The sequence below is a fragment of the Cervus canadensis genome, chromosome 18 (genome assembly GCF_019320065.1).
Source record: "Cervus canadensis isolate Bull #8, Minnesota chromosome 18, ASM1932006v1, whole genome shotgun sequence".
NCBI lineage: Eukaryota > Metazoa > Chordata > Mammalia > Artiodactyla > Cervidae > Cervus > Cervus canadensis.
In genome coordinates this window covers 15,511,501-15,532,353 of record NC_057403.1, presented here as the reverse complement: position 1 = coordinate 15,532,353, position 20,853 = coordinate 15,511,501, and the positions used below count along the sequence as shown (strand labels likewise).

Below are 20,853 nucleotides of genomic sequence, written 5' to 3'. Positions count from 1 at the left end.
TTAAGAATCCGCCTGCCAAGGCAGGGGACATGAGTTCAATCCCTGGTATGAGAAGATCCCGAATGCCTCAGAGCAATTAGACCTGTGGCCTCAAGGACCGAAGGCCGAGGGCCTGGAGCCTGTACTCTGCAACAAGAGAAGCCACCACAAGGAGAAGCCCGCGCACCACAACTAGAGGAAGGCCGTGCACAGCAACAGAGACCCAGCGCAGCCAAAACTAAATTAACAAAGAAGTAGGAGCCCAAGAATCATGGATCCCTCTCCTGTTACATGGCCTCTCTCTCTGAGCCACACCTGTGGCCCCATGGAGGAGTCTCGCTGATCAATCAATGGCAAAAGAGAAAACTTGAGGCTAGTTTACAGGGAGTTCTGCTTGATGTGCAGACACCACGTGAAAGGGAAAAACTGCAGCACGACAGACCCTTTCTGAAACCTCCCTGAAAGCCAGAGTGAAGAGAAATCCTCTGGGGGGGCGGGGGCAGGGGAAGGAACTTCAGACAGGGCACCTGACTGTCCATTTCACCTGGAAGGAGGACTGGCCAGAGGTGTGACTATACACTGATGCTGTGGCCAATGGCTTGGCTGGGCCGTCAGGGATTTGGTTAAGAACATGACTAGAAAATTGGTGTCAAGGAGATCTGGGACAGAAATATATGGATAAGCCTCTCTGAATGCTCACCGTTCACCTCAGCAGGAGATTTAAATAATCAACTGGATAGAATGACCTGTTCTGTGGACACCTGTCAGCCTCTTTTTTTTTTTTTTTTTTTAACATTTATTTACTTATTTTTGGCTGCGCTGGGTCTTCATTGCTGTGCGCGGGCTTTCTCTAGTTGCAGTGAGTGGGGGCTCCTCTTCACTGCAGTGGCTTCTCTTGTTGCAGAGCACAAGCTCTACGGTGCTCAGTCCTCTGTAGTTGTAGCCCGTGGGCTCTGGGCCCAGGGTCAGTAGTTGTGGCACACGGGCTTAGTTGCCCCAGACCAGGGATCGAACCCACATTCCCTGCGCTGCCAGGCAGATTTTCAACGGCAGGACCACCAGGGAAACCCCAGTCAGCCTCTTTCCCCAGCTACCCCTGCCTTCGACTGGTGGGCTCACGAATGTAGTGGCCATGGCGGTGAGGATGCAAGTCATACGTGGACTCAGCAACACAGACTTCCACTCACCAAGGCTGACCTGGCTACCGCCACCGCTTAGGGCCCAGTCTGTCAGCCCCGAGACCCGCCGGGCCTCAGTCAGGGCACTGCTCCCCAGGGTGATCAGCCAGTTACCTGGTGGCAGGCTGATTACAGTGAACCTTCTCCGTGATAAAAGGGCAGCCTTCTGTTCTTACTGGGACAGGCAGGCACTCTGGATACAGATCTGCCTTCTCTGCAAGCAAACATCTGTGCCCAAACTACCATCCATGGCTGCCTTGGTGGTCCAGAGGTTGGGAATCCACCCACCAATGCAGGAGACACGGGTTTGATCCCTGGGCCGGGAGGATCCCACCTTCCTCAGCGCAACTAAGCTCAGTGTTACAGCTACTGAGCCCGAGAGCCACAGCTACGGAAGCCCGCGTGCCCTAAAGCCTCTGCTCCGCAACCAGAGACGCCACCGCAATGTGCCCCGCACCGAAGGGTAGCCCCTGCTCACCGCAACGAGAGAAAACCTGAGTGCAGCCACAAAGACCCAGCGCGACCAAAAGTACAAAAAAACATTTTCATTTTTTACTAACAATAAGGAAATTCAGGCAGGGAACTCCGCAACAAGAGAAGCCACCACAATGAGAAGCCCACGATCCTCAACTGGAGAAAGGCCGTACACCGCAACAACTGCTGCTGCTGCTAACTCACTTCAGTCGTGTCCGACTCTGTGCGACCCCATAGACGGCAGCCCACCAGGCTCCCCACTCCCTGGGATTCTCCACGCAAGAATACTGGAGAGGGGTGCCATTGCCTTCATTCCTCTTCAATGCATGAAAGTGATAAATGAAAGTGAAGTCGCTCAGTCGTGTCCGACTCTTAGCGACCCCATGAACTGCAGCCTACCAGGTTCCTCCGTCTATGGGATTTTCCAGGCAAGAGTACTGGAGTGGGGTGCCATTGCCTTCTCCGACACAGCAACAAAGACCCTCGATAATCCACGAGGTTAGGCAGAACCGCGTGGTGGGGGGACTGCTGCATTTCCTGCCCTGTCCACCAGACGGCAGCAGAGTTCCTCCACGGCCTCGAGTCTCCCCAAGGGTCTCAGACCTCCCTCAGCCCAGCAGTCAGACCCTCACCGGTGTCACCTCAGTCCACAGTCCTCCTCGCTCTCCACGCCCCCCACACTGGACTCCAGCACCTCCTCCATACAGCCAGGCGTGGGCCCACTTCACACCATTACCAACTACTATTCCTTCAGCCCACACCCTGGAAGCTGTGGCCCCACTGGACCCCCAAGGAGAAAGAAGGAGGATCCCTCTCACCAGGCGTTACTCACGCCCCCTTTCCAGCCCCTCAGTCCTTTTCTGGAGGCTTCTGATGGGAATAGAACACAACCTTCTAACAGCCTCTGAGAACCCTGGGGAGACCCTCAACGTGACAGTCGCCTCTGACTCTTTGCAACCCCATGGCTGTCGCCCGCCAGGCTCCTCTGTCCATCTGATTCTCCAGGCAAGAATACTGGAGTGGGTTGCCATGCCCTCCTCCAGAGGATCTCCCCCACCCAGGGACTGAAGACTGCTCTCCTGCATTGCAGGCGGATTCTTTACCAGCTGAGCCACCAGGGAAGTGTTACACCAGTGTTACAAAGGGAAATAATATCCTGCTTCGGAGATCCTGGGGTCTCTGTGTCATGCTGGCAGACCCCAGACCAGAACATGGCAGAGGCGGCCACTGGGGGGAGGGCGGCGGCCTCTGAGTTGACTTGTCACCATCAGCCTTGCTATAGAAAGTGTGCTCCACAGTCCAGTATGGGCAGCATCACCTGAGAGCTTGTTAGATGCAGACTCTCAGGTCCACCCCACCCCTGCTGAGTCAGGCTCTGCATTTTAACAGGATCTGCAGACCCTCCCTGTCCATCGACGATGGGGAGAGGCTGCGCCCACCCTACATTCTGGAGTCTCAGCCAGGCTGGGCAAGCATGTGACCTGTGTGGCTGCTGAAGCAGCTTTCCTAAGGTCCCTCTGGGGGGTTCAAAGTCTTCATGAAGCGCCACAGGTGGTTCCCATGCACCGTGGGGACACTGTCCCTCTGACTAGAGTTCCCGATGCACCTCCTCCCCACCCCCCAGGCTCCTGCTCTGCAGGGGAAAGCCAGAAGTAGAACATGAGGCTGGAGACTGTGGAAGCGGGGAGGCTGACTGCACCCCCAACTGAGACCTACCGGGGAACGCCCAGGACAGGAGCCCCAGGGAGGTGCTCTCCCCAACAGTAGGGGAAACTGCGTATGTGCGTATGTCTAGGGTGAGAAGTCAAGCTGCCAAAGGCAGAAACAGCATCGCTTCCCAGGCAAACGAAATGTAACAGAAAGGAAGAGGGAAGAGGAGAGAAGGCAGTCAGGAATGAGAGAGGTGGGGAAGGTGAAGTCAACTGAGAGTGAGGCCCCATCCCCGGTCCATGTGATTTAGCGACGTGACCTTCCTTGGGGGCCAAGCCTATCACAGAGCGGGAAGGACAGCAGAGCTCACACAGCGGCTGCAGTGCCTGTGAGCCTTTCTGGAGCAGAAGTTCTCCTCACAGAGAGAGAGAGAGGTAGCAGACAGCAGGCACCATGGAGCCCCCCTCAGGCCCTGCCCGCAGACGGTGTGTCCCCTGGAACAGGCTCCTGCTGGCAGGTGAGTGGGGACAATTTTCAGGGAGTGGGCAGAGACAGTTTTCAGGGAGAACAGGAGACTGGGTGGGATCACTGGAGGAGACGGGGCTCTGAGAGGGGACAGAGTGCTTCTGTTCAGACCTGAGGGCAGAGGACAGGGGAGCAGGGAGGGTGGGGGGCTCAGCCACAGGAGACTCTCCATGAACTAGAACTGGTGAGGGGCAGGAAAACTTCAACTAGTGTAGCTTTTACAAGTTATTCTTCACTGAGCAGTAACTGTTGAAAACTGATGACAATAATAATAACTTATGTCTGGGTGTCACTACAGAAAAACATGTAACCGCGACACTAAACATTGTCCTTACCCAGCACCCTCAGAAACTGACAAAACCAGGCTGTGGAATTCCTGGGACCCCTCATTCCTTCATCCCCAGGTACAATGTCTGGAGCCTGGTCCTGGCACTGCGTTTCAAGCAGGATCAGACAAGCCCTGCCCTCACAGAGCTTACACTCTGTGGGGAGGAAGACAGACAAGCAGAGAGATCTAGAATGTGCTGTCAGGCACTGACAGGCGTCATGCAGGAAATGGATCAGGGAAGGGTCAGCAAGTGAACACGGAGGGTCTTTAGAGCAGCTGGTCGGGGGGAATGACATCTCCCAAGAGGCCCCTGAGTGTGAGCAGTTGTGGGAGGGCAGTGAGGGAGTGAGCCGGGGGAAAACTGGGGAAACAGAGGAAATACAGAGCCCAGAGGGGCCAAAGTGATGGGGGTCATGCTACTAAGCTTGACCACACACACACACACACTAAGGCTTGAGGGATGAAGAGACCAGCTTCGGACCCAGGGCACCATTTCCCCATCCCCCACACAGGTCAGAATATTAACTGATTTCTCTCTCTTCCCTCCTAGCCTCACTCTTAACTTTCTGGACCCCGCCCACCACTACCCAGCTCACTATTGAAACGGTGCCACCCCTTGCTACAGAAGGATCCAATGTCCTGCTACTTGCCCACAACGTGACAGAGAAAACTCTACGCTATTCCTGGTACAGAGGAGAAAGGGTAGAAACCATCCAGCTAATTGCATCATACGGAGTAGCCACTAATTTAATTACCAAAGGGCCTGAACACAGCGGTCGGGAGACACTTTACCCCAATGGAACCCTGCTGATCCAGAACATCACCCAGAAAGACACAGGATCCTACACCCTGCTCATTTTAAAGTTTGATTTACAGACAGGACATCCATCAACATGGGTGTCTAAGTATCTGTTCAATCACTGCTTTCAATCTTTTTTATTGTGGCTGTGCTGGGTCTTCATTGCAGCGTGCGGGCTCTTCATTCTGGTGTGCAGGCTTTCTTTAGTTGCAGTGTGATGGCTTCTCTTGCTGAGGCACATGGATTCTCCTGTTCTCGGGCTTAGTTGCTCCGAGGCATCTGGGACGTTAGTTTCCTGACCAACGATTGAACCCATGTCCCCTGCATTAGAATGTGGATTCTTAACCACTGGACCACTAGGGAAGTTCCTGCTTTCAATCTTTTGGGCACACAACCAGCAATGGAATCACTGGATCAAATGGCAGTTGTCCAGCTGTTTGATGAACCGCCATGTAGTTTTCCACGGTGGTTATAGTGTTTTCCATTCTCACCCGCAATTCATAAAAGTTGGAATCTTTACACATCCTTGCAAACACTTCCTCCTTTCTGTTTGCTTTTTTTTTTTCCACAACCATTCTAAAGGGTGAGAAGTGATATCTCACTGTGTTTTTTATTTGCATTCCCCTAATTACTGATGATGTTGAGCATCTTTTCATCTGCTTTTTGGCCATTTGTCTCTTTTTTTAAAAATTATTGGAGTATATTTTACAATATTGTGTCACTTTCAGGTGTATAGTAAAGTGATTCAGTTATACGTATACATATATACATTCTTTTCCTGGCTCTTTAGCCATATAGATTATTACAGAATATTGAGTAGAGCTCCCCATGCTATACAGTAGGTCCTTGTTGGTTATCTATTTTATATATAGTAGTATGTACATGTTGACCCCATGCTCCTCATTTATTCCCACACACACACATTTCCCCTTTGGTAACCATAGGTTTGTCTTCTAAATATGTTGAGTCTGTTTGAGTTTTATAAATAAGTTCATTTGTATCACTTTTTAAAATAGATTCCACTTATGAGTGATAGCATATGGTATTTGTCTTTCTCTGTCCAACTTGGTTCACTTAGTATGAGACTCTCTAGGTCCATCCATGTTTTTGCAAATGGGACTATTTCATTCTCCTAATATCTAAGTAATATTCCATGGTACATATATGTACCACATCTTCTTTATCCATTCCTCTTGTTTACATCTTCTTTAATTTCTTTCAGTAGTGCTTATTTATAACTCCTAAATGTATAAATCTTTCACCTTCCTTGTTAATTCCTAAGTATTTTGTTCTTTTGATATTATTTTTCATATCAAAATAGAATAAAATTTTCTTAACTTCCTTTTTGAATATTTTATTGTATATAAGAGCAACTGATCTTTACATGTTGATTTAGTGCCCTTCAACTTTGATGAATTGTTTATTAGTTCTAACAGTTTTCTGGGAAATCTTTATCATTTTCTACATATAAGGTCATGTCAATGGCAAACAGAAATAATTTTATTCTTCTTTTGCAATTTGGATGTCTTTTATTTCTTTTTCTTGCCTAATCCCTCTGGCTAGTATGTCCGATACTATTTTGAATAGAGTTGGAAACAGCAGGCATTGTTGTCATGCTCCTGATCTCAGAAAATCAATGTTCACTCTTTCACCATTTAGGATGATGTTAGCTGTGGGATTTCTATCTATGGCCTTTATTATGTTGAGGTGGTTTCCTTTTTTCCCTAGTTTTGAGTGTTTTATCCTAAAAGGTTAGTGGGTTTTTTTCAAATGGTTTTATTTATTTAACCTCCTTACTTTATACGTCTGTTCATATATTCTATTTCTTTATGATTACATCTTGGTAGCTCTCATGTATCCAGGAATTTGTCCATTTCACAGAAGTTATCCAATTTGTTGGCATAGGATTATTCCTAGTACTCTTATACTTTGTATTATTTTTGTAGAATTAGTAGTAATGATTCCACATTCATTTCTGATTTTTATAATTTGAGTCTTCTCTTTTTTTTCTTAGTCAATCTAGTTAAAGTTTGTCAATTTTGTTAAAATTTTTGAAGAAAAAAATACTGGTTTTATTGATTTTATCTACTGTTTCTTCATTCTCTAATTTATTTATCTCCAATCTCATTATTATTATTTCCTTCCTTCTGCTAGCTTTGGGTCTAGCTTTTTTTCTTGTCCCTCAAGTTGTAAATTTAGGTTGTTTATTTGAGATCCTTCTTTTTATATAAGCATTTACAATTATAAATTCTTGCACGAGATTCTTCACTTCTCTGAGCCTCAGAGTTCTCAAGGGAGACCTGTAATAAAAGAACCTTCTTTATGGCATTTTTTCATAGATTTAATGTAATATTCAACTAAACCCTTAGCAATACATCCACATGGGGAACATTTATCAAACAATTTAGCTGCTATAATTATTACTATTATCATTGTTGTTGCTGCTGTTTAGTTACTAAGTCCTGTCCAACTATTTGAGGCCCCATGGACTATAGCTCGCCAGGCTCCCCTGTCCATGGGATTTCCCAGGCAAGAAGGCTGGAGTGGGTTGCCATTTCCTTCTCCAGGGGGCCTTCTCAACTTCATTAGGCTGTATACAGTCAGGTGTTCCTAGGACGACTTGACTCTCGATCCACATCTCACTAGCCATATGGCTTTAGGTTCTCCACCACTGTAAACCTCATATTTTCCATCTATAAAATGGAAATAATGTTTATCTGACTGGGTTATTATATGAATTAAATGAGATATTTGGCAGATATATAGCACCGAGCCTGGCACAGAGTATGTACATCATAAGGTCACATTAGCACTGATTTTCAGTCTTGAGTTGAACAGTGAGGACCACTGAAGTGAAAAAGAAGAAACAGACAAAAGGTGTTATATATGTGGGGAGGGAAAGCACAAAGATCCACAGGAACATGTTACTTCCTAAATATGAAAGAGAGGAAACAGGGGGGCTGAGTACAGGATTTCATGTCTAGTATGATAGTTTTCATTCCATGAGATGCAGCCAGGATGGGATTAGACATCTAAGACATTCCTTGCAGAAAATGCCTGTGAAGGAAAGTGAGGCAGGAGTGGGAGGAGCCTGGGAGGGTCCTCAGAGCAGGATGCACATTGGGTCCCTAGGAAGGAGGAAGTTTCAGGCTGCAGTGCAGTTCTAAGAGAATATCTGCAAAGCTGGCAAGGAGCCCTTGAATTAAAAGTCACCCATCACACAAAAAAATTTATTTCTCACAGAATTGGGATTGATTTCATATTCCTACTGGAAACCTGTGTGAAGGGTGGTCTCTGTGAAAAGGGATAGTGAATTCAGAGGGCCTTCCATCATTTAAGTCTGAACCATAAGACACCTCCAATGGCTCAGATGATAAAGAGTCAGCCAGCAATGCCAGAGACCCGGGTTCGATCCCTTGGTCAGGAATATCCGCGGGTCAGGAAGATCCCCAGGAGAAAGAAATGTCAACCCACTCCAGTATTCTTGCCTGGGAAATCCCATGGACAGAGGAGCCTGGCGGGCTACAGTCCTTGGGGTCACAATGAGTCAGACGTCACTCAGGAACTCACACTTTCGTAAGACACCTAACAGGTGCATATTCACGGCAGCCATATCTGGTACCCAGGTAAAGATGTAACCATGAAAAGATGGGAAGTGATCACATACAAAAATAATCATCATCAGTCCTTCTTACATTTCCAAAGACCTCAAACATATGAGTGCAGAAAAGCCAGGTTGGAATTGAGGAATGTGGTCACCAACCTAGAAATACTATCAGAGAGGAAAAAATCGCAAGGATATTGGCAGTTACTCACTTCACAGCAACCTTCCACAGAAAGTTTATACCTTGGAGGAACAAGCAGAGACTACTTATTTCATATTGAGTTATTTCCTGAGCCCCTCCCACTGTAAAATAATGTCGCCTTCATTCATTCATTCTTCTCTTTTCTGTCCACGACAGATAAGCCGACACCCGAAAGTTCCTCTGACCTCTCAGCTGGTGCCATTGTCGGCATCGTGATTGGAGCTGTGGCTGGGGTGTCTGCTCTGATAGCAGCCCTGGTGTATTTTCTGTACATCAGAGAAACTAGATGGTATGCCACCTTTCCTCTTGTTCCGCTTTCTTCGAGGCTGACAGCCCTGCTTGGGAGAGGGAAGGAGACTTCGTCTCTGTCTCTGGCCCAGATCTGCTCCTCAGTCTTCCTGCTTCTCGGCACTGATTCTTATGGGTCTCCTCTTCCCTGGTCTTCATGTTTCCTGTAACCCCCTGTCTCTTGGACATGGCTATTCCCACCTCCATCTGGTTTAGCGGGGGCAGGGCCAATTGTGTTCCTCTGTCCCAGGCAGGGAAACCAAGATCCAAGAATGAAAACTAATGAGGACATGAAAGGAGGGGCAGGAGGAAGGGAGACCTGTGCTCTGTCGACCACAGGAGCAGGAGGAGGGAGGGATGGGACTGGAAGAGAACCTAAGAAAAGCAGGAACAACCCAAGCCCTCCTGGGCAATAAAGAAAGTGAGAAATAACCAGCATCTACCTACAAAAGTGGAAAGATGTCCAGGTAGAAATAGAAGCAGTTGAGATGAATGGCCATAAATGTTCTGAAGAGCCACTAAACCAGAAACGAGTAAACATGAGAGGGGTTAATGGGTAGATTGAAAACAGAGGTCCTAGGAAGAAAGAGGACCAACCAAGGTGAAAATGAACATGGAGGAGCCCCACGGAGTCATGCCGACACTGTGCTTACTAAATCAAGGAGCAGAGACCCTGTGCCTGGGAATAGTAGTCACTGTGTCTGATATTTATTTAGGGCAACTGACCAGTGCAATCTCACAGAGCACAAATCCTCAGATCAAAACCACAGTAAGTAGAGCCACTCACTCAGTGAGAGCTGGTTTGTTCCACCACGTGCCCTGACCGATCACGGAATCCCTACCTTCTGAAATGTAAGAGGTGATCTCAGTCCCCACCATCAGTTTGGTACAGGTCCTCACCTCCTTCCTAGTCATGGAAGAGTCCCCAGAGACATGGCCCCTCTGAAGCCACACAAGTCAGGCAGCCGTGAGATGGCCGAGCTTCCAGGAGCCCTTTCCTCATCCTACCTCCTTCCCCCTCCTGCCTCTGTTAAGGATGCGGACTTCTCCTATGGTGAGACTTTCCCTGCCTCTGGTGCTCTGGGTGCTGGGGGCCTCAGCCTCTCCTGCCTCTGGAGCCTGCTGCCTAGACACACACCTGTGAGACACACATGGGCAAAACTCAGGCCTTGTGAACTGGCAGAAATCTTCAGAAGTGCACTGAGGCCTCCCCTCAACACCCCCACCCCGCCCCACCACCACCTTGGTCTAATGTACTGGGGTCTGGACCACAGACTGAGGGAAGAGAAATCCTTAAGTCTTAATCATGGGCCCCCACCCTCCCACCACCTGCCACCTCCTTCAGCTAGAAGTCACATCAGCTTTAGGAACAGTCCTTTCTGAGGCCATAAGGCAACTCTGCATTTTCATGGGTTGATGACTTTCCTTTGTTTCCCCAGGTCAACTCACTCTGACAGTTCACCTGAAAAGGTAAGCACAGCCAGCTTCACTGGCTCCTTTTCTCATGGAAATATCTCTGTGTAGAATGGGTTAGTCTTGTAGACACAAATGGGAAATCAAGTTTGGGTCAGAGTCCCCCACTGGAGCAACAAAGAAGCATTACTCCTACAAGTCCACCTCACTAGACTTGATCACAGCTGGAACCATGGACACATATCTTAACCTCATAGGGCCTCAGGTGAGTCCTCTGTAAAATGGGTGTGCTGCCTACTTCACAGAGGAGATCAAGGAATTAAATGACATAACACAGGTAAAGCACTCAGCACAGTGGCCAGAGCAAGAAAGGCACTAGATCATTCTCCTTCTTCTGCCTCCAGGCTGACTCTGGTGTTACTGACAAATGATAATTTCCAGTGTTATAGACCTGAGGTCTTGATTCCTTTCCCTTCTAATACTTTTACTGAATTTTCCTCATCTTAATCTTCAACAGAATACACATATAAACTAAAAAATGCTTCAATCATAAATATTGGGTTGACCTAAGTTTGTTTTTCCGTGAGATCTTATGGAAAAACTTATGGAAAAACCTGAATGAGCTTTCTGACCAACCTAATAATTTTAACAGTGTGTAAGTTTCCACAAGTTGTTCATATCTATGTAAACAGTACCCAATCATTTTTTAAAAATCAGCCCCCATCAACACACACACGCACACACATACATACACACACACACAATGCTCCAGTTACTTCCCTCTGAAGAGTAAAGACTGTCTTCACTTCCAATGCATTAGACTACTTTTACTTGATTATGTGCTTATATAACGAAAAACACACAGTGTACATGAGTCTGGCTTCTTTCATTCAAAATTGTTTTGCAAGATTCATTCATATGGTTGTGTGCCTTATTGTCTATTTATTCTTATTGCTGTGCCATCATATTCCACTGAAGAATTCCACAATCATTCATAATGTTCTAATCATCATTCAATAGGATGTTACTAAGCGGAGAAAATAGGTAATAAAAGCCTTTCTCTGAAGCTAAAAGTTTCAAAGTAGTAAGAGCATGGGATGCTAAGTGACCCTGGACAAGGTGAGGGTCTGGCCTATGATGCTGATTTAACTGACTGCTGCTCATGCCTTTCAGGTTAATGAAGTTAAATATTCCTCCGTGAACTTCAATGCCCAGGAATTAAAAAAGAAAGCAACTTCAGCCTCCCCAACAGATACAGAAACCATTCAGAAGTGAAAAAAACAGTAATGGAACCTGTCCTGCTTGTTGCACTGTTGACTTATTCCAAGCTTCTCACCCCCATCCCCAGGGGATCGCTCTGCCCTCAGGGAAAATGAGGAGAGAGTCTTCCCCCAGCTCCTTCGACCCCTAATGAGGCTCCTCCATGCTGCCCGGTCACAGCCCCTTCCTTCAGTGTCAGTGGATGAAAAGGCACATCCACGAGGAGATCTGTAGGAAACCAAAACTTCCTCGTCATTGAAATGTAGCAAAGTGGACCTTGGGAGAAAGTTGCCAGAACCTCTGCCCCTAGACCAGTTGTAAACTTGTGTATTCAGAACACATTCATTCCTTCCCAGCTCAGTCCTATTGGAGTCTAACATGAATTTGCCATAACCTGGAGAATTATTTCTTATCCACTGATGCCGGAGCCTGCCGGCAAACGAACTGGTCAAAAACGCAATCACCAGAGTACCTAGGAAAAAGAAGACTCAGAAAGAGAAAGATGGGGTTGAGAGGGACGGAGTCCGCTTGCGTCTGACTCCGCCAACTTTATTGAAGAATACCATGCCTATATATACGCTAACAGGAGTTACTAAGAATAGATCGAGGGTTTGCATACGTGCAGAGCTACAGATGTTTTAAATTCCCACACTCAAGATCAGTAAAGCATTAATTACCCTAGCGCCCAACATGATTAAGATCATTAGAACATTAGATAGAAAACAGGCTTCATCAATAGAACATTAGATGGAAAACAGGTTTCAGGCATGATGAGCTTATCAGCACCAGAAAAACAGGCAAAAAGGTCACCGGTGTGTTTTTTCCCTGAAGGAGACAAATGCCAGTCTATACTTTAACAAGAAGGGGTGGCAGGACAAAGAGAGACCTTTTGATCTCTCTTAGGGCCGTAAGGGGCCTGTACATTCAGGCCGGCTCCCTGCAACTCCCCCTTTTCTTTAAACTATTGGCAAATATGTCTCCCTCAGGGGAACCCGTTGTGCCTGTAAATGAGAAAACATATCATCTCAGATATACATTGACAAATGCAGTGGCCAAAGTTTATTTCCACAAACCCATCGGGTATTGTTAGGAGCTACTCATCTTATACCAGGATTATTGTTCCTAGTCTAACCTAGGCCACACAAAGGACTTATTAGTATTCAAACGTCACATCTATCACAATTTTACATTTGTAGGTAGGTAAGAGTCCCATATGTTTCATCAGGTTTCCTGGGAGTGTTCCGTCTTCAAATGTTGGTATATGAGTCTTTTGCTCCCAGCAAATGTCGGCAGGGGTCAGTAGCTGTCCTTTTTCAGGGGTCATCCAGAAATATTCGTCCCAAACTTGACAATAATCTCCTTCAAATCAATCAGGAGCACTGGGGGAAAGCTTGACCAATTACTACACATGCCAATGCAAGAACAATATAGGCCAGAGCAGATCGGGGTTCAGCAGTGTCAGCGGCCATCCTTCTTGCTTGTAAGATGAACTCATGCATCTGCTGAGCTGTCGGGAATGCATTTCTCTGCTGTAGAGACAGCCGACTCACTTGCTGGTTCAGTGATCTTCTCCGTCTGGCATACCAGCCTTTCCGGGAGCCAGCGCGGTGTTTCGGCATCCTGTGGAAAAACACATACATAACCCCTCCCCCAAATTAATACTGGATCCGGACCATGCCATGAATTGTCTAATGGGTCTTTCCATAATACCATTGGTTTCTTACTAGAGATTTGAGGGTCCCAAAATCTCTGGGCAGCTGAGTGTCCTTTATCTAAAATTTAAAAATTTAAAATATATAAAGCATGATTAAGATAATTTCGAGGTAAAAGAGGGTAGAGCTCCCCCTTTTGTATTTTTTGTAGCTGCAATTTCAAGATCTGATTGGCGCGCTCGACGATGCCTTGGCCCTGGGGATTATATGGAATTCCTGTTTTTAAGGTAATAGAAAAGGAGGAACAAAAAGTCTTAAAAGCAGAGGAAATGTAACCGGGGCCATTGTCAGTTTTTATAATTTTTGGTGTACCTAAAATAGAGAAGGCATACAGACAATGTGAAATGGAATGTTTTGCAGCTTCGCCAGTTTGTAGGGAAGCCACAATATAACCTGAAAATGTGTCAATAGATACATGAACATATTTTAAGCGACCAAAGGAAGGAACATGAGTGACATCCATCTGCCAAAGGTGATTAGGTAAGAGTCCACGAGGATTGACACCTAGATGGGGGACTGGAAGAAACTGAGGACAAACAGAACAAGATTTAACAATCTGTCGGGCAGTTTCTCGAGGGATTTGAAATTGCAAACGAAGGGTATTGCTATTTTGATGATGTAAGGCATGTGATTGTTGTGCTGCAGCTACCTGTGAAAGAAAGACTCGAGTATGAGAATCGGCTATTTGATTTCCCATAGATAAAGGTCCAGGAAGCCCGGTGTGGGCGCGTAAATGCCCAAAAAAGCAAGGTGAGGCACGCTGTTGAAGAGATTGAATTGAGCGCAGTAAATACTGAATATTAGAATTAGTAGTGGAAATGAAGGGAACAGTTTCTATATATTGTAAGGCATGAACAATATATTTACTATCCGTAAACAAAAGGCTGTAAGAGATATTGAGAACAGACTTTGTGAACCGCTGAAAGTTCGACTTCTTGAGCAGAGGTATATCCAGTCTGCCAGGAAAAAGAAGTATTAACCACAAAAGCAGCAATTCCATTAGAAGATCCATCAGTAAAAACAGTTAGTGCATTTTGGATAGGGGAATTGGAAACATTTTTGGGGATGATAAATGAATGTTGACTAGCAAAATGTAAAACTTTGTCAGGAGGTAAATGATTGATAATCTGTCCTGTAAAAGAATCAAAAGCTAAAGCCCATGAATCATTAAACTGAAAAAGCCATTCCTGTTGTTCTTTAGTATAAGGCACATAAATGTAAGTAGGATCGGCCCCCAGCATTTCTCTGGAAAGACGTCTTCCTTTGGCTACAAGGAGGCTAATAAAATCAAAGAAAGGAGTAAGAACTTTTGAAGGCGATACAGGTAAATGGATCCAATATAAAGGGGCATCTTGATATAACACTGCCGTTGGAGTATGTTTTGAGGGAAACACATATAATCCCCACGATCGAGAAAAATCACAGTAGGTAGCAGAATGCTGAGAGAGGGCCTGTTCTACTAAGGCCAGAGCAGCTCGCCCCTCATCATTTAGTGTTCTAGGGGAAGAAGGGTCAGTGGATCCTTTTAAAATATCAAACAAAGGCTTCAATTCTCCAGTGGTCAATTTTAGATAGGGACGGATCCAATTTATGTCCCCTAATAATTTCTGAAAGTCATTTAAAGTCTTCAGATTATCTTTTCGAATCTGAAGTTTCTGCGTTCGAAAGGCTTCTCCCTCTAACCTAAACCCCAAATAAGAAAACGGCGGGGATCGTTGTATTTTTTCAGAAGCAATTTGCAATCCAAATTTAGTTAATTGAAGCAATAGTAAGTCATACGCTTGCAAAAGAATACCCTCTATACAATGAGCGAGTAAAATGTCATCCATATAATGAACCAAATAAACTTCAGGATAAGTCTTTCGAACGGGGTCAATTGCCTGATCAACAAATTTTTGACAAAGTGTAGGGCTGTTAGCCATGCCCTGTGGAAGGACTTTCCAATGATATCTTCGTGCAGGCTGTTTAAAATTTGTAGAGGGAATACTAAAAGCAAAGCGATGACAATCGTTAGGATGTAGAAGTATCGTATAAAAACAATCTTTTAAATCTATAATTATTTTATAGGTTGCACGTGGTATCCCAGCAGGTGAGGGCAAGCCGGGCTGGAGAGGTCCCATAACCACCATAGTTTCATTAACTTTGCGAAGGTCTTGTAACAACCTCCACCTGCCAGACTTCTTTTTAACAACAAATATGGGGGAATTCCAAGGGGAGTTGGATGGCTCAATATGTCCTAATTGCAACTGCTCCTGTATCAATTGCTCAGCTGCAGAAATTTTCTCTTTAGTCAGGGGCCACTGATTAACCCAGACAGGTTCATCAGATTTCCAACTGATTGGGTCTGCATGGATTACAGGAGAATCAGTAACCCCCGTTAAAAACAACCTAATCCAGATCTAGAAGGTTTAGAAATAGACATAACTGGTTGGGTAATACCTTGATTATTTCTTCCTAGCCCCTGCTGGGGAAGTAACCCTTGATTCATCATCATCTCAGAAATAATCTGATTTGGAGCAAAAATATAAACCCCCATTTGTTGCATTACATCTCTTCCCCATAAATTAACCGGGAGATGAGGGAGAATGAAAGGTTGAAAATCTCCCTCATGTCCTTCAGAGTCTCTCCAATGTAGGATACTGCTGCTCTGCTGTGGATTTTGAGATTGTCCTATTCCCCGTAAGATGGAAAAGGCCTCCTGTTTGGGCCAATGCTGAGGCCAATGCTCTTCAGCTATAACTGAAACATCTGCACCAGTATCTAAGATCCCTGTAAATTTTTTATTTTCAATAAAAAGATCTAGTTTGGGACGCTCAGCAGAAATGGACTGTACCCAATATACATCAGAAGAGCCAAACCATCAGTCTTTCGTTCTCGTTTAGAAGCAGTTTTCCCCTCTAAATGAAGAGGTAGCAAAACCAGTTGTGCTATTCATTGATTGGTGGGAATGCTAATTATATTTGAAGGTGCATGGGCCATAATTTTAAGTTCCCCTGTGTAGTCTGCATCAATCACCCCTGGGGACACTGACAACCCTTTCATAGTCCAACTACTTCTACCAATAATTAGTCCTACAGTTCCTTTTGGTAACGGCCCGAAAACTCCAGTTGGAATGGCTTGCATTCCCATATCAGGTGTTAATACTGTGTGGGTGGTGGCACACAAGTCCAATCCTGCGCTGCCTGGGGTGGCTCGGAAAAGGCTTTTAATGCCGGGTCGATTAGGTTTGACTGAGGCTCGGTCTGAAGTGCCCCATAACATTGTTTTGGGGCCTGGGGCCGGCCCCTCACCCAGTTTCCCGACTGTGGAGGAAGAGGTTTGCCTTCTATATTCATTTTTGATCTACAGTCCCTGGCCCAGTGTCTTCCTTTTTTGCATCTGGGACATACATCAGGATTCTTTGTACTATCTAAATTATTTTTCTTAGGACATTGGGCCATACGATGTCCCAGTTGTCCACACGAAAAGCAACTACAGGGAGGCCCTCCCTTTTTCACACCACCCTTGTTCTTAATCTGTTGATATAAAGTTTCCTTGATAGTTTTTCCCTGGATAGCAGCAGCCATAGATAATCCCTGAAGATAGGAAGGGCCAATATCAGCACAAATTCTTATATAATCTGTTAAACCCCCCCCCCTTTTTTTTTCTATAAGGTCTCAAAGCGGCCTGGCAAGCAGCATTTGCGTTTTCATATGCCATCTGTTTAGTTACAAGAGTGCCAGCTTCTTCATCTCCAATAATTTTAGACACAGCATCAAGTAACCGAGCGACGAAATCCTGATAAGGTTCGTCAGGTCCTTGCCTAATTTTTGATAAATCTTCAGTCTTTCTATTTGAGGCAGGGAGTTTTTTCCACGCTTTTAGCACCGCTTCATTAATCTGTGGGTAGGCTTGTTCAGGATAGTTTAACTGTTGATTAAGATCTCTAAATGCTCTTTCCTCCATAAACATGTCCAAAGGTAACAAGTCTAGTTGTTCTATGCTCTGAGATATGGATGTTAACATATCTTTAAGTTTAGAAAAAGGGGAGCCTTTATCTTTATTTTTGTGTTTAGTTACTATAAAGGCATCCCAATTTTTTTTATTGTACTCAAAAGCCTGCTCATCTAAGTCGTCCCGGTCTTCATGGGAGAGTTCTGAGTCAGAATCTTACTCGGGAAAAATAGTCTCATCATCTTTTTTTTTTCTAGGACCTGGGATTATTGGGGAGTCATATATGTGCTCCGCCACCCTCTGGGGAGTATTCAAACATTTGGGTATTATAAGTTTTTCCGTTTAGACACTGAAACTCGTCTAGCTTTTAACATAGTTTTTAGAGTAGAAGCAAGAACTGTCTACTATTATTTTGCCCCATGAGTTTTACTCTCAACTATACCCTCTCCACCCGCAATCATCCACAATACCTGTACTCGTAGATACTTTTTTTACCTCATATATACCTTTCTACTTCCCGCGGGACAACTTTTTTTCTTCGGGTGGCTGTACGCTGGAATCCGTTCCCGTCCCTGTTCGGGCGCCACTATGCCGGAGCCTGCCGGCAAACGAACTGGTCAAAAACGCAATCACCAGAGTACCTAGGAAAAAGAAGACTCAGAAAGAGAAAGATGGGGTTGCAGAGGGACGGAGTCCGCTTGCGTCTGACTCCGCCAACTTTATTGAAGAATACCATGCCTATATATACGCTAACAGGAGTTACTAAGAATAGATCGAGGGTTTGCATACGTGCAGAGCTACAGATGTTTTAAATTCCCACACTCAAGATCAGTAAAGCATTAATTACCCTAGCGCCCAACATGATTAAGATCATTAGAACATTAGATAGAAAACAGGCTTCATCAATAGAACATTAGATGGAAAACAGGTTTCAGGCATGATGAGCTTATCAGCACCAGAAAAACAGGCAAAAAGGTCACCGGTGTGTTTTTTCCCTGAAGGAGACAAATGCCAGTCTATACTTTAACAAGAAGGGGTGGCAGGACAAAGAGAGACCTTTTGATCTCTCTTAGGGCCGTAAGGGGCCTGTACATTCAGGCCGGCTCCCTGCACACTGAAATGTCTGTGCCAGAAAAGAAGAGCAAGGAGAAGGAAAACGAAGAGCTTCTGCACTCTGAAGCCCGATGTGAACCCGCCATTCACAGGAAGACACATACATGACCAGCTCTGAGCTGGGAAGTTCTACACATTTGTCTGCTTTCAGGGTTGTCTACCTGCAGGATCAGGGACTAAGCAACTTACTACTTAGCTAGAATACCATCTAAACCTTTGAAAGCATGCCTTCAGAGAACCCGCTAGAAGCAACTAGAAAACAACTTCTCAGCGTTCATAAGTGTATCTTGATGGAAACTGCAAAAACACACAAACAAACAAAAACAACACACACTGTTTTAGTAATGCTATGGGCTTTATTCAAGGAATGCCGGGAGATTGAGGGGACATCAGTTTATGGGGCAGTCAGCTCTTACCAGATGCAATCTGCTGGGATTGGGGAAAGGACTCAGAAAGTCACCCTGCAGAGATTATTTAAATAATGGTCAAAGAATCTACAATTTGGGGCTATTGGTTGTTTTTTCCCTTCCTTCTGAGACATTCTGCCATTTTAATTTTTGTAACTGCTTGTTTATGTGAAAGGGGTTCTGTTTAATTTGCTGCATAAGCCAATCTGACCACTTCAGGGGGAAAGACCTACCAAAGCCCCTCATGTCCCTCTGGCCATGAGCTCCCTAAGCCTTTTGTGTCAGGGGCTCCGCACAGAAAATAAGAAGTAGCAGTTGTCTACCTCCATGGCCAGAAATGGGTCTCACTCCATTTCTAGGCATCTCAGGCCAGTCATCAACCCCCTTCTCTTCCGTGTTCCCGCCTGTGCCTGTTCTGTCCGTCTGCCCCGCTTACCTTCTCAGGACGCCTTTTTGAGAAGCAGGAGCGCCCTGAAGGGAACACGGCCCCTTGCGCTGTTAGCATTGTTTACAGCCCAGGAGGCCGCACTGGTGCGCACGCTCCTTAGGACACAAGGTGCAGATTATGACTCAGCCCTGGGTTTCTTGAAGAGCCTCTGGAATTCTTCTCCCATGGGGTGCACGGGACCCAATGTGTCGGCACAGAAAGGGAGGACGGGAGGAGGAGAGGTGCACCTGCTTCCCACCAGCCTTCTGCACAGACGGGGCCTCCTTGGGCTGCTGAGAGAAAGGCTTTATTCCACCTTCATGACGGACCTCCTGCTGTGTGGTACTGGCCCCACAGAAAGGGGTCGCTGGGAGTGCTCTGTACTCAGGTACCTCTTTCAGGGTTTTCTCACCCTGATACAGACTGTGTACACCTCCCCTCATGCAAGCATTTCTGCATAATTTAATTTTGCCTGGCTGAGGCCACTTCTGAATGATTTGTAAAAATTGCTCTATATTTATAATAAATATTGTGTATCAGATATCAACATGCTGCCTCACAGTTTGTACTGCTTTCTACATTGCCTTCCTTACAGGCAGAAGAAACAGAAATTGCTCAACAGGGAGACAGAGTGAGCCTGTTTCTAAGTCCAGGGGTATTGGATCCTGGGATCCGAGAGCTCAATCAATTCATGTGCACACCTGCTGACAAAGTGCGTCCACCTAGAGCCACAGGTCACTGCTTCAACCTGCCTGGAAGGACCTGCCTGTCTTCCTCTGGGAGAGAAGGAGAGAAGATGATTTCATGAGTAAAAGGTCTGCTGGGCTCTTCACTAGGGACACACAGCACTGCCCACACAGATGGCTCCAGTGCATCCCATGCCTGATCCAGCGTTCAGTCCCACAGTCTCCATGGGCTCAGGTGTGTAGACATCTCTCCAGCACGCCCCGCCTCCTTGTTCCCTGTCCCTTTTTCTGCCCCTCAGAGAGTCAGAGCTCTTCCAACAAGGATAACCTTCCTTTATTAATTCCACGAAGAATTAGCCTGTCATCTCATTTCCTTCACTTCCAAGCAATTGGAACATGTGCTGTCTTTCCCCTCCTCAGCCCCTGATTTCCCCTGGCCCTCTGCTGTGGTACCTCCTTCCCAAGACCGCTGGAAGCAGCACTAAAATCAGTACCCAGGGGACTTCCCTGGCGGTAAAGAATCCATCTTCCACGGTAGGGGCCACTGGTTGATTCCCTGGTCCAAGAAGATCCCACATGCCTTGGAGCAACTAAGTCCATCCGCCACAACTACTGAGCCTGTGCTCTGCAACAAGAGAAGCCACTGCAGTGAGAAGCCCACCCACCACAACTAGAGAGAGAGCCCTTACTCTCCACAACTAGAGAAAAGCCTGTGAAGCAATGAAGATCGGCCAAACATAAAATAAATAAACAAATACTTTATTTTTTTAATTGGCAGTAGTAATTGATGGCCTTTGACTTCCCAAGTGGTGCCAGTGGTATAAAGAACCCAACCACCAATGCAGGACATGTAAGACACAAGGGTTCGATCCCTG

General features: G+C 45.9%; 2 protein-coding genes across 14 annotated transcripts in view; one reads left to right on the top strand and one right to left on the bottom strand.

Annotated features, from left to right (window-relative positions):
- LOC122420196 (carcinoembryonic antigen-related cell adhesion molecule 7-like) overlaps positions 1–20,853 on the bottom strand; it is a 320,198-nt gene that overhangs the window by 82,983 nt on the left and 216,362 nt on the right. The gene's annotated exons all lie outside the window — the stretch shown is intronic.
- LOC122420201 (carcinoembryonic antigen-related cell adhesion molecule 1-like) overlaps positions 1–20,853 on the top strand; it is a 108,133-nt gene that overhangs the window by 41,421 nt on the left and 45,859 nt on the right. For 3 of the 10 annotated variants that reach the window (XM_043435076.1, XM_043435079.1, XM_043435075.1), the window contains one exon: positions 10,467–10,497. The exons of 3 other annotated variants lie outside the window; for them this stretch is intronic. In XM_043435076.1, coding sequence (XP_043291011.1) covers positions 10,467–10,481 — 15 coding nt within the window. In that variant the 3' untranslated portion in view covers positions 10,482–10,497. Of the gene's footprint in view, positions 1–8,895; positions 9,029–10,466; positions 10,498–11,613; positions 12,047–20,853 lie in introns of those variants that run through there. 4 more of the 10 variants (XR_006263220.1, XM_043435072.1, XR_006263221.1 and 1 more) reach the window with 3 other exon arrangements.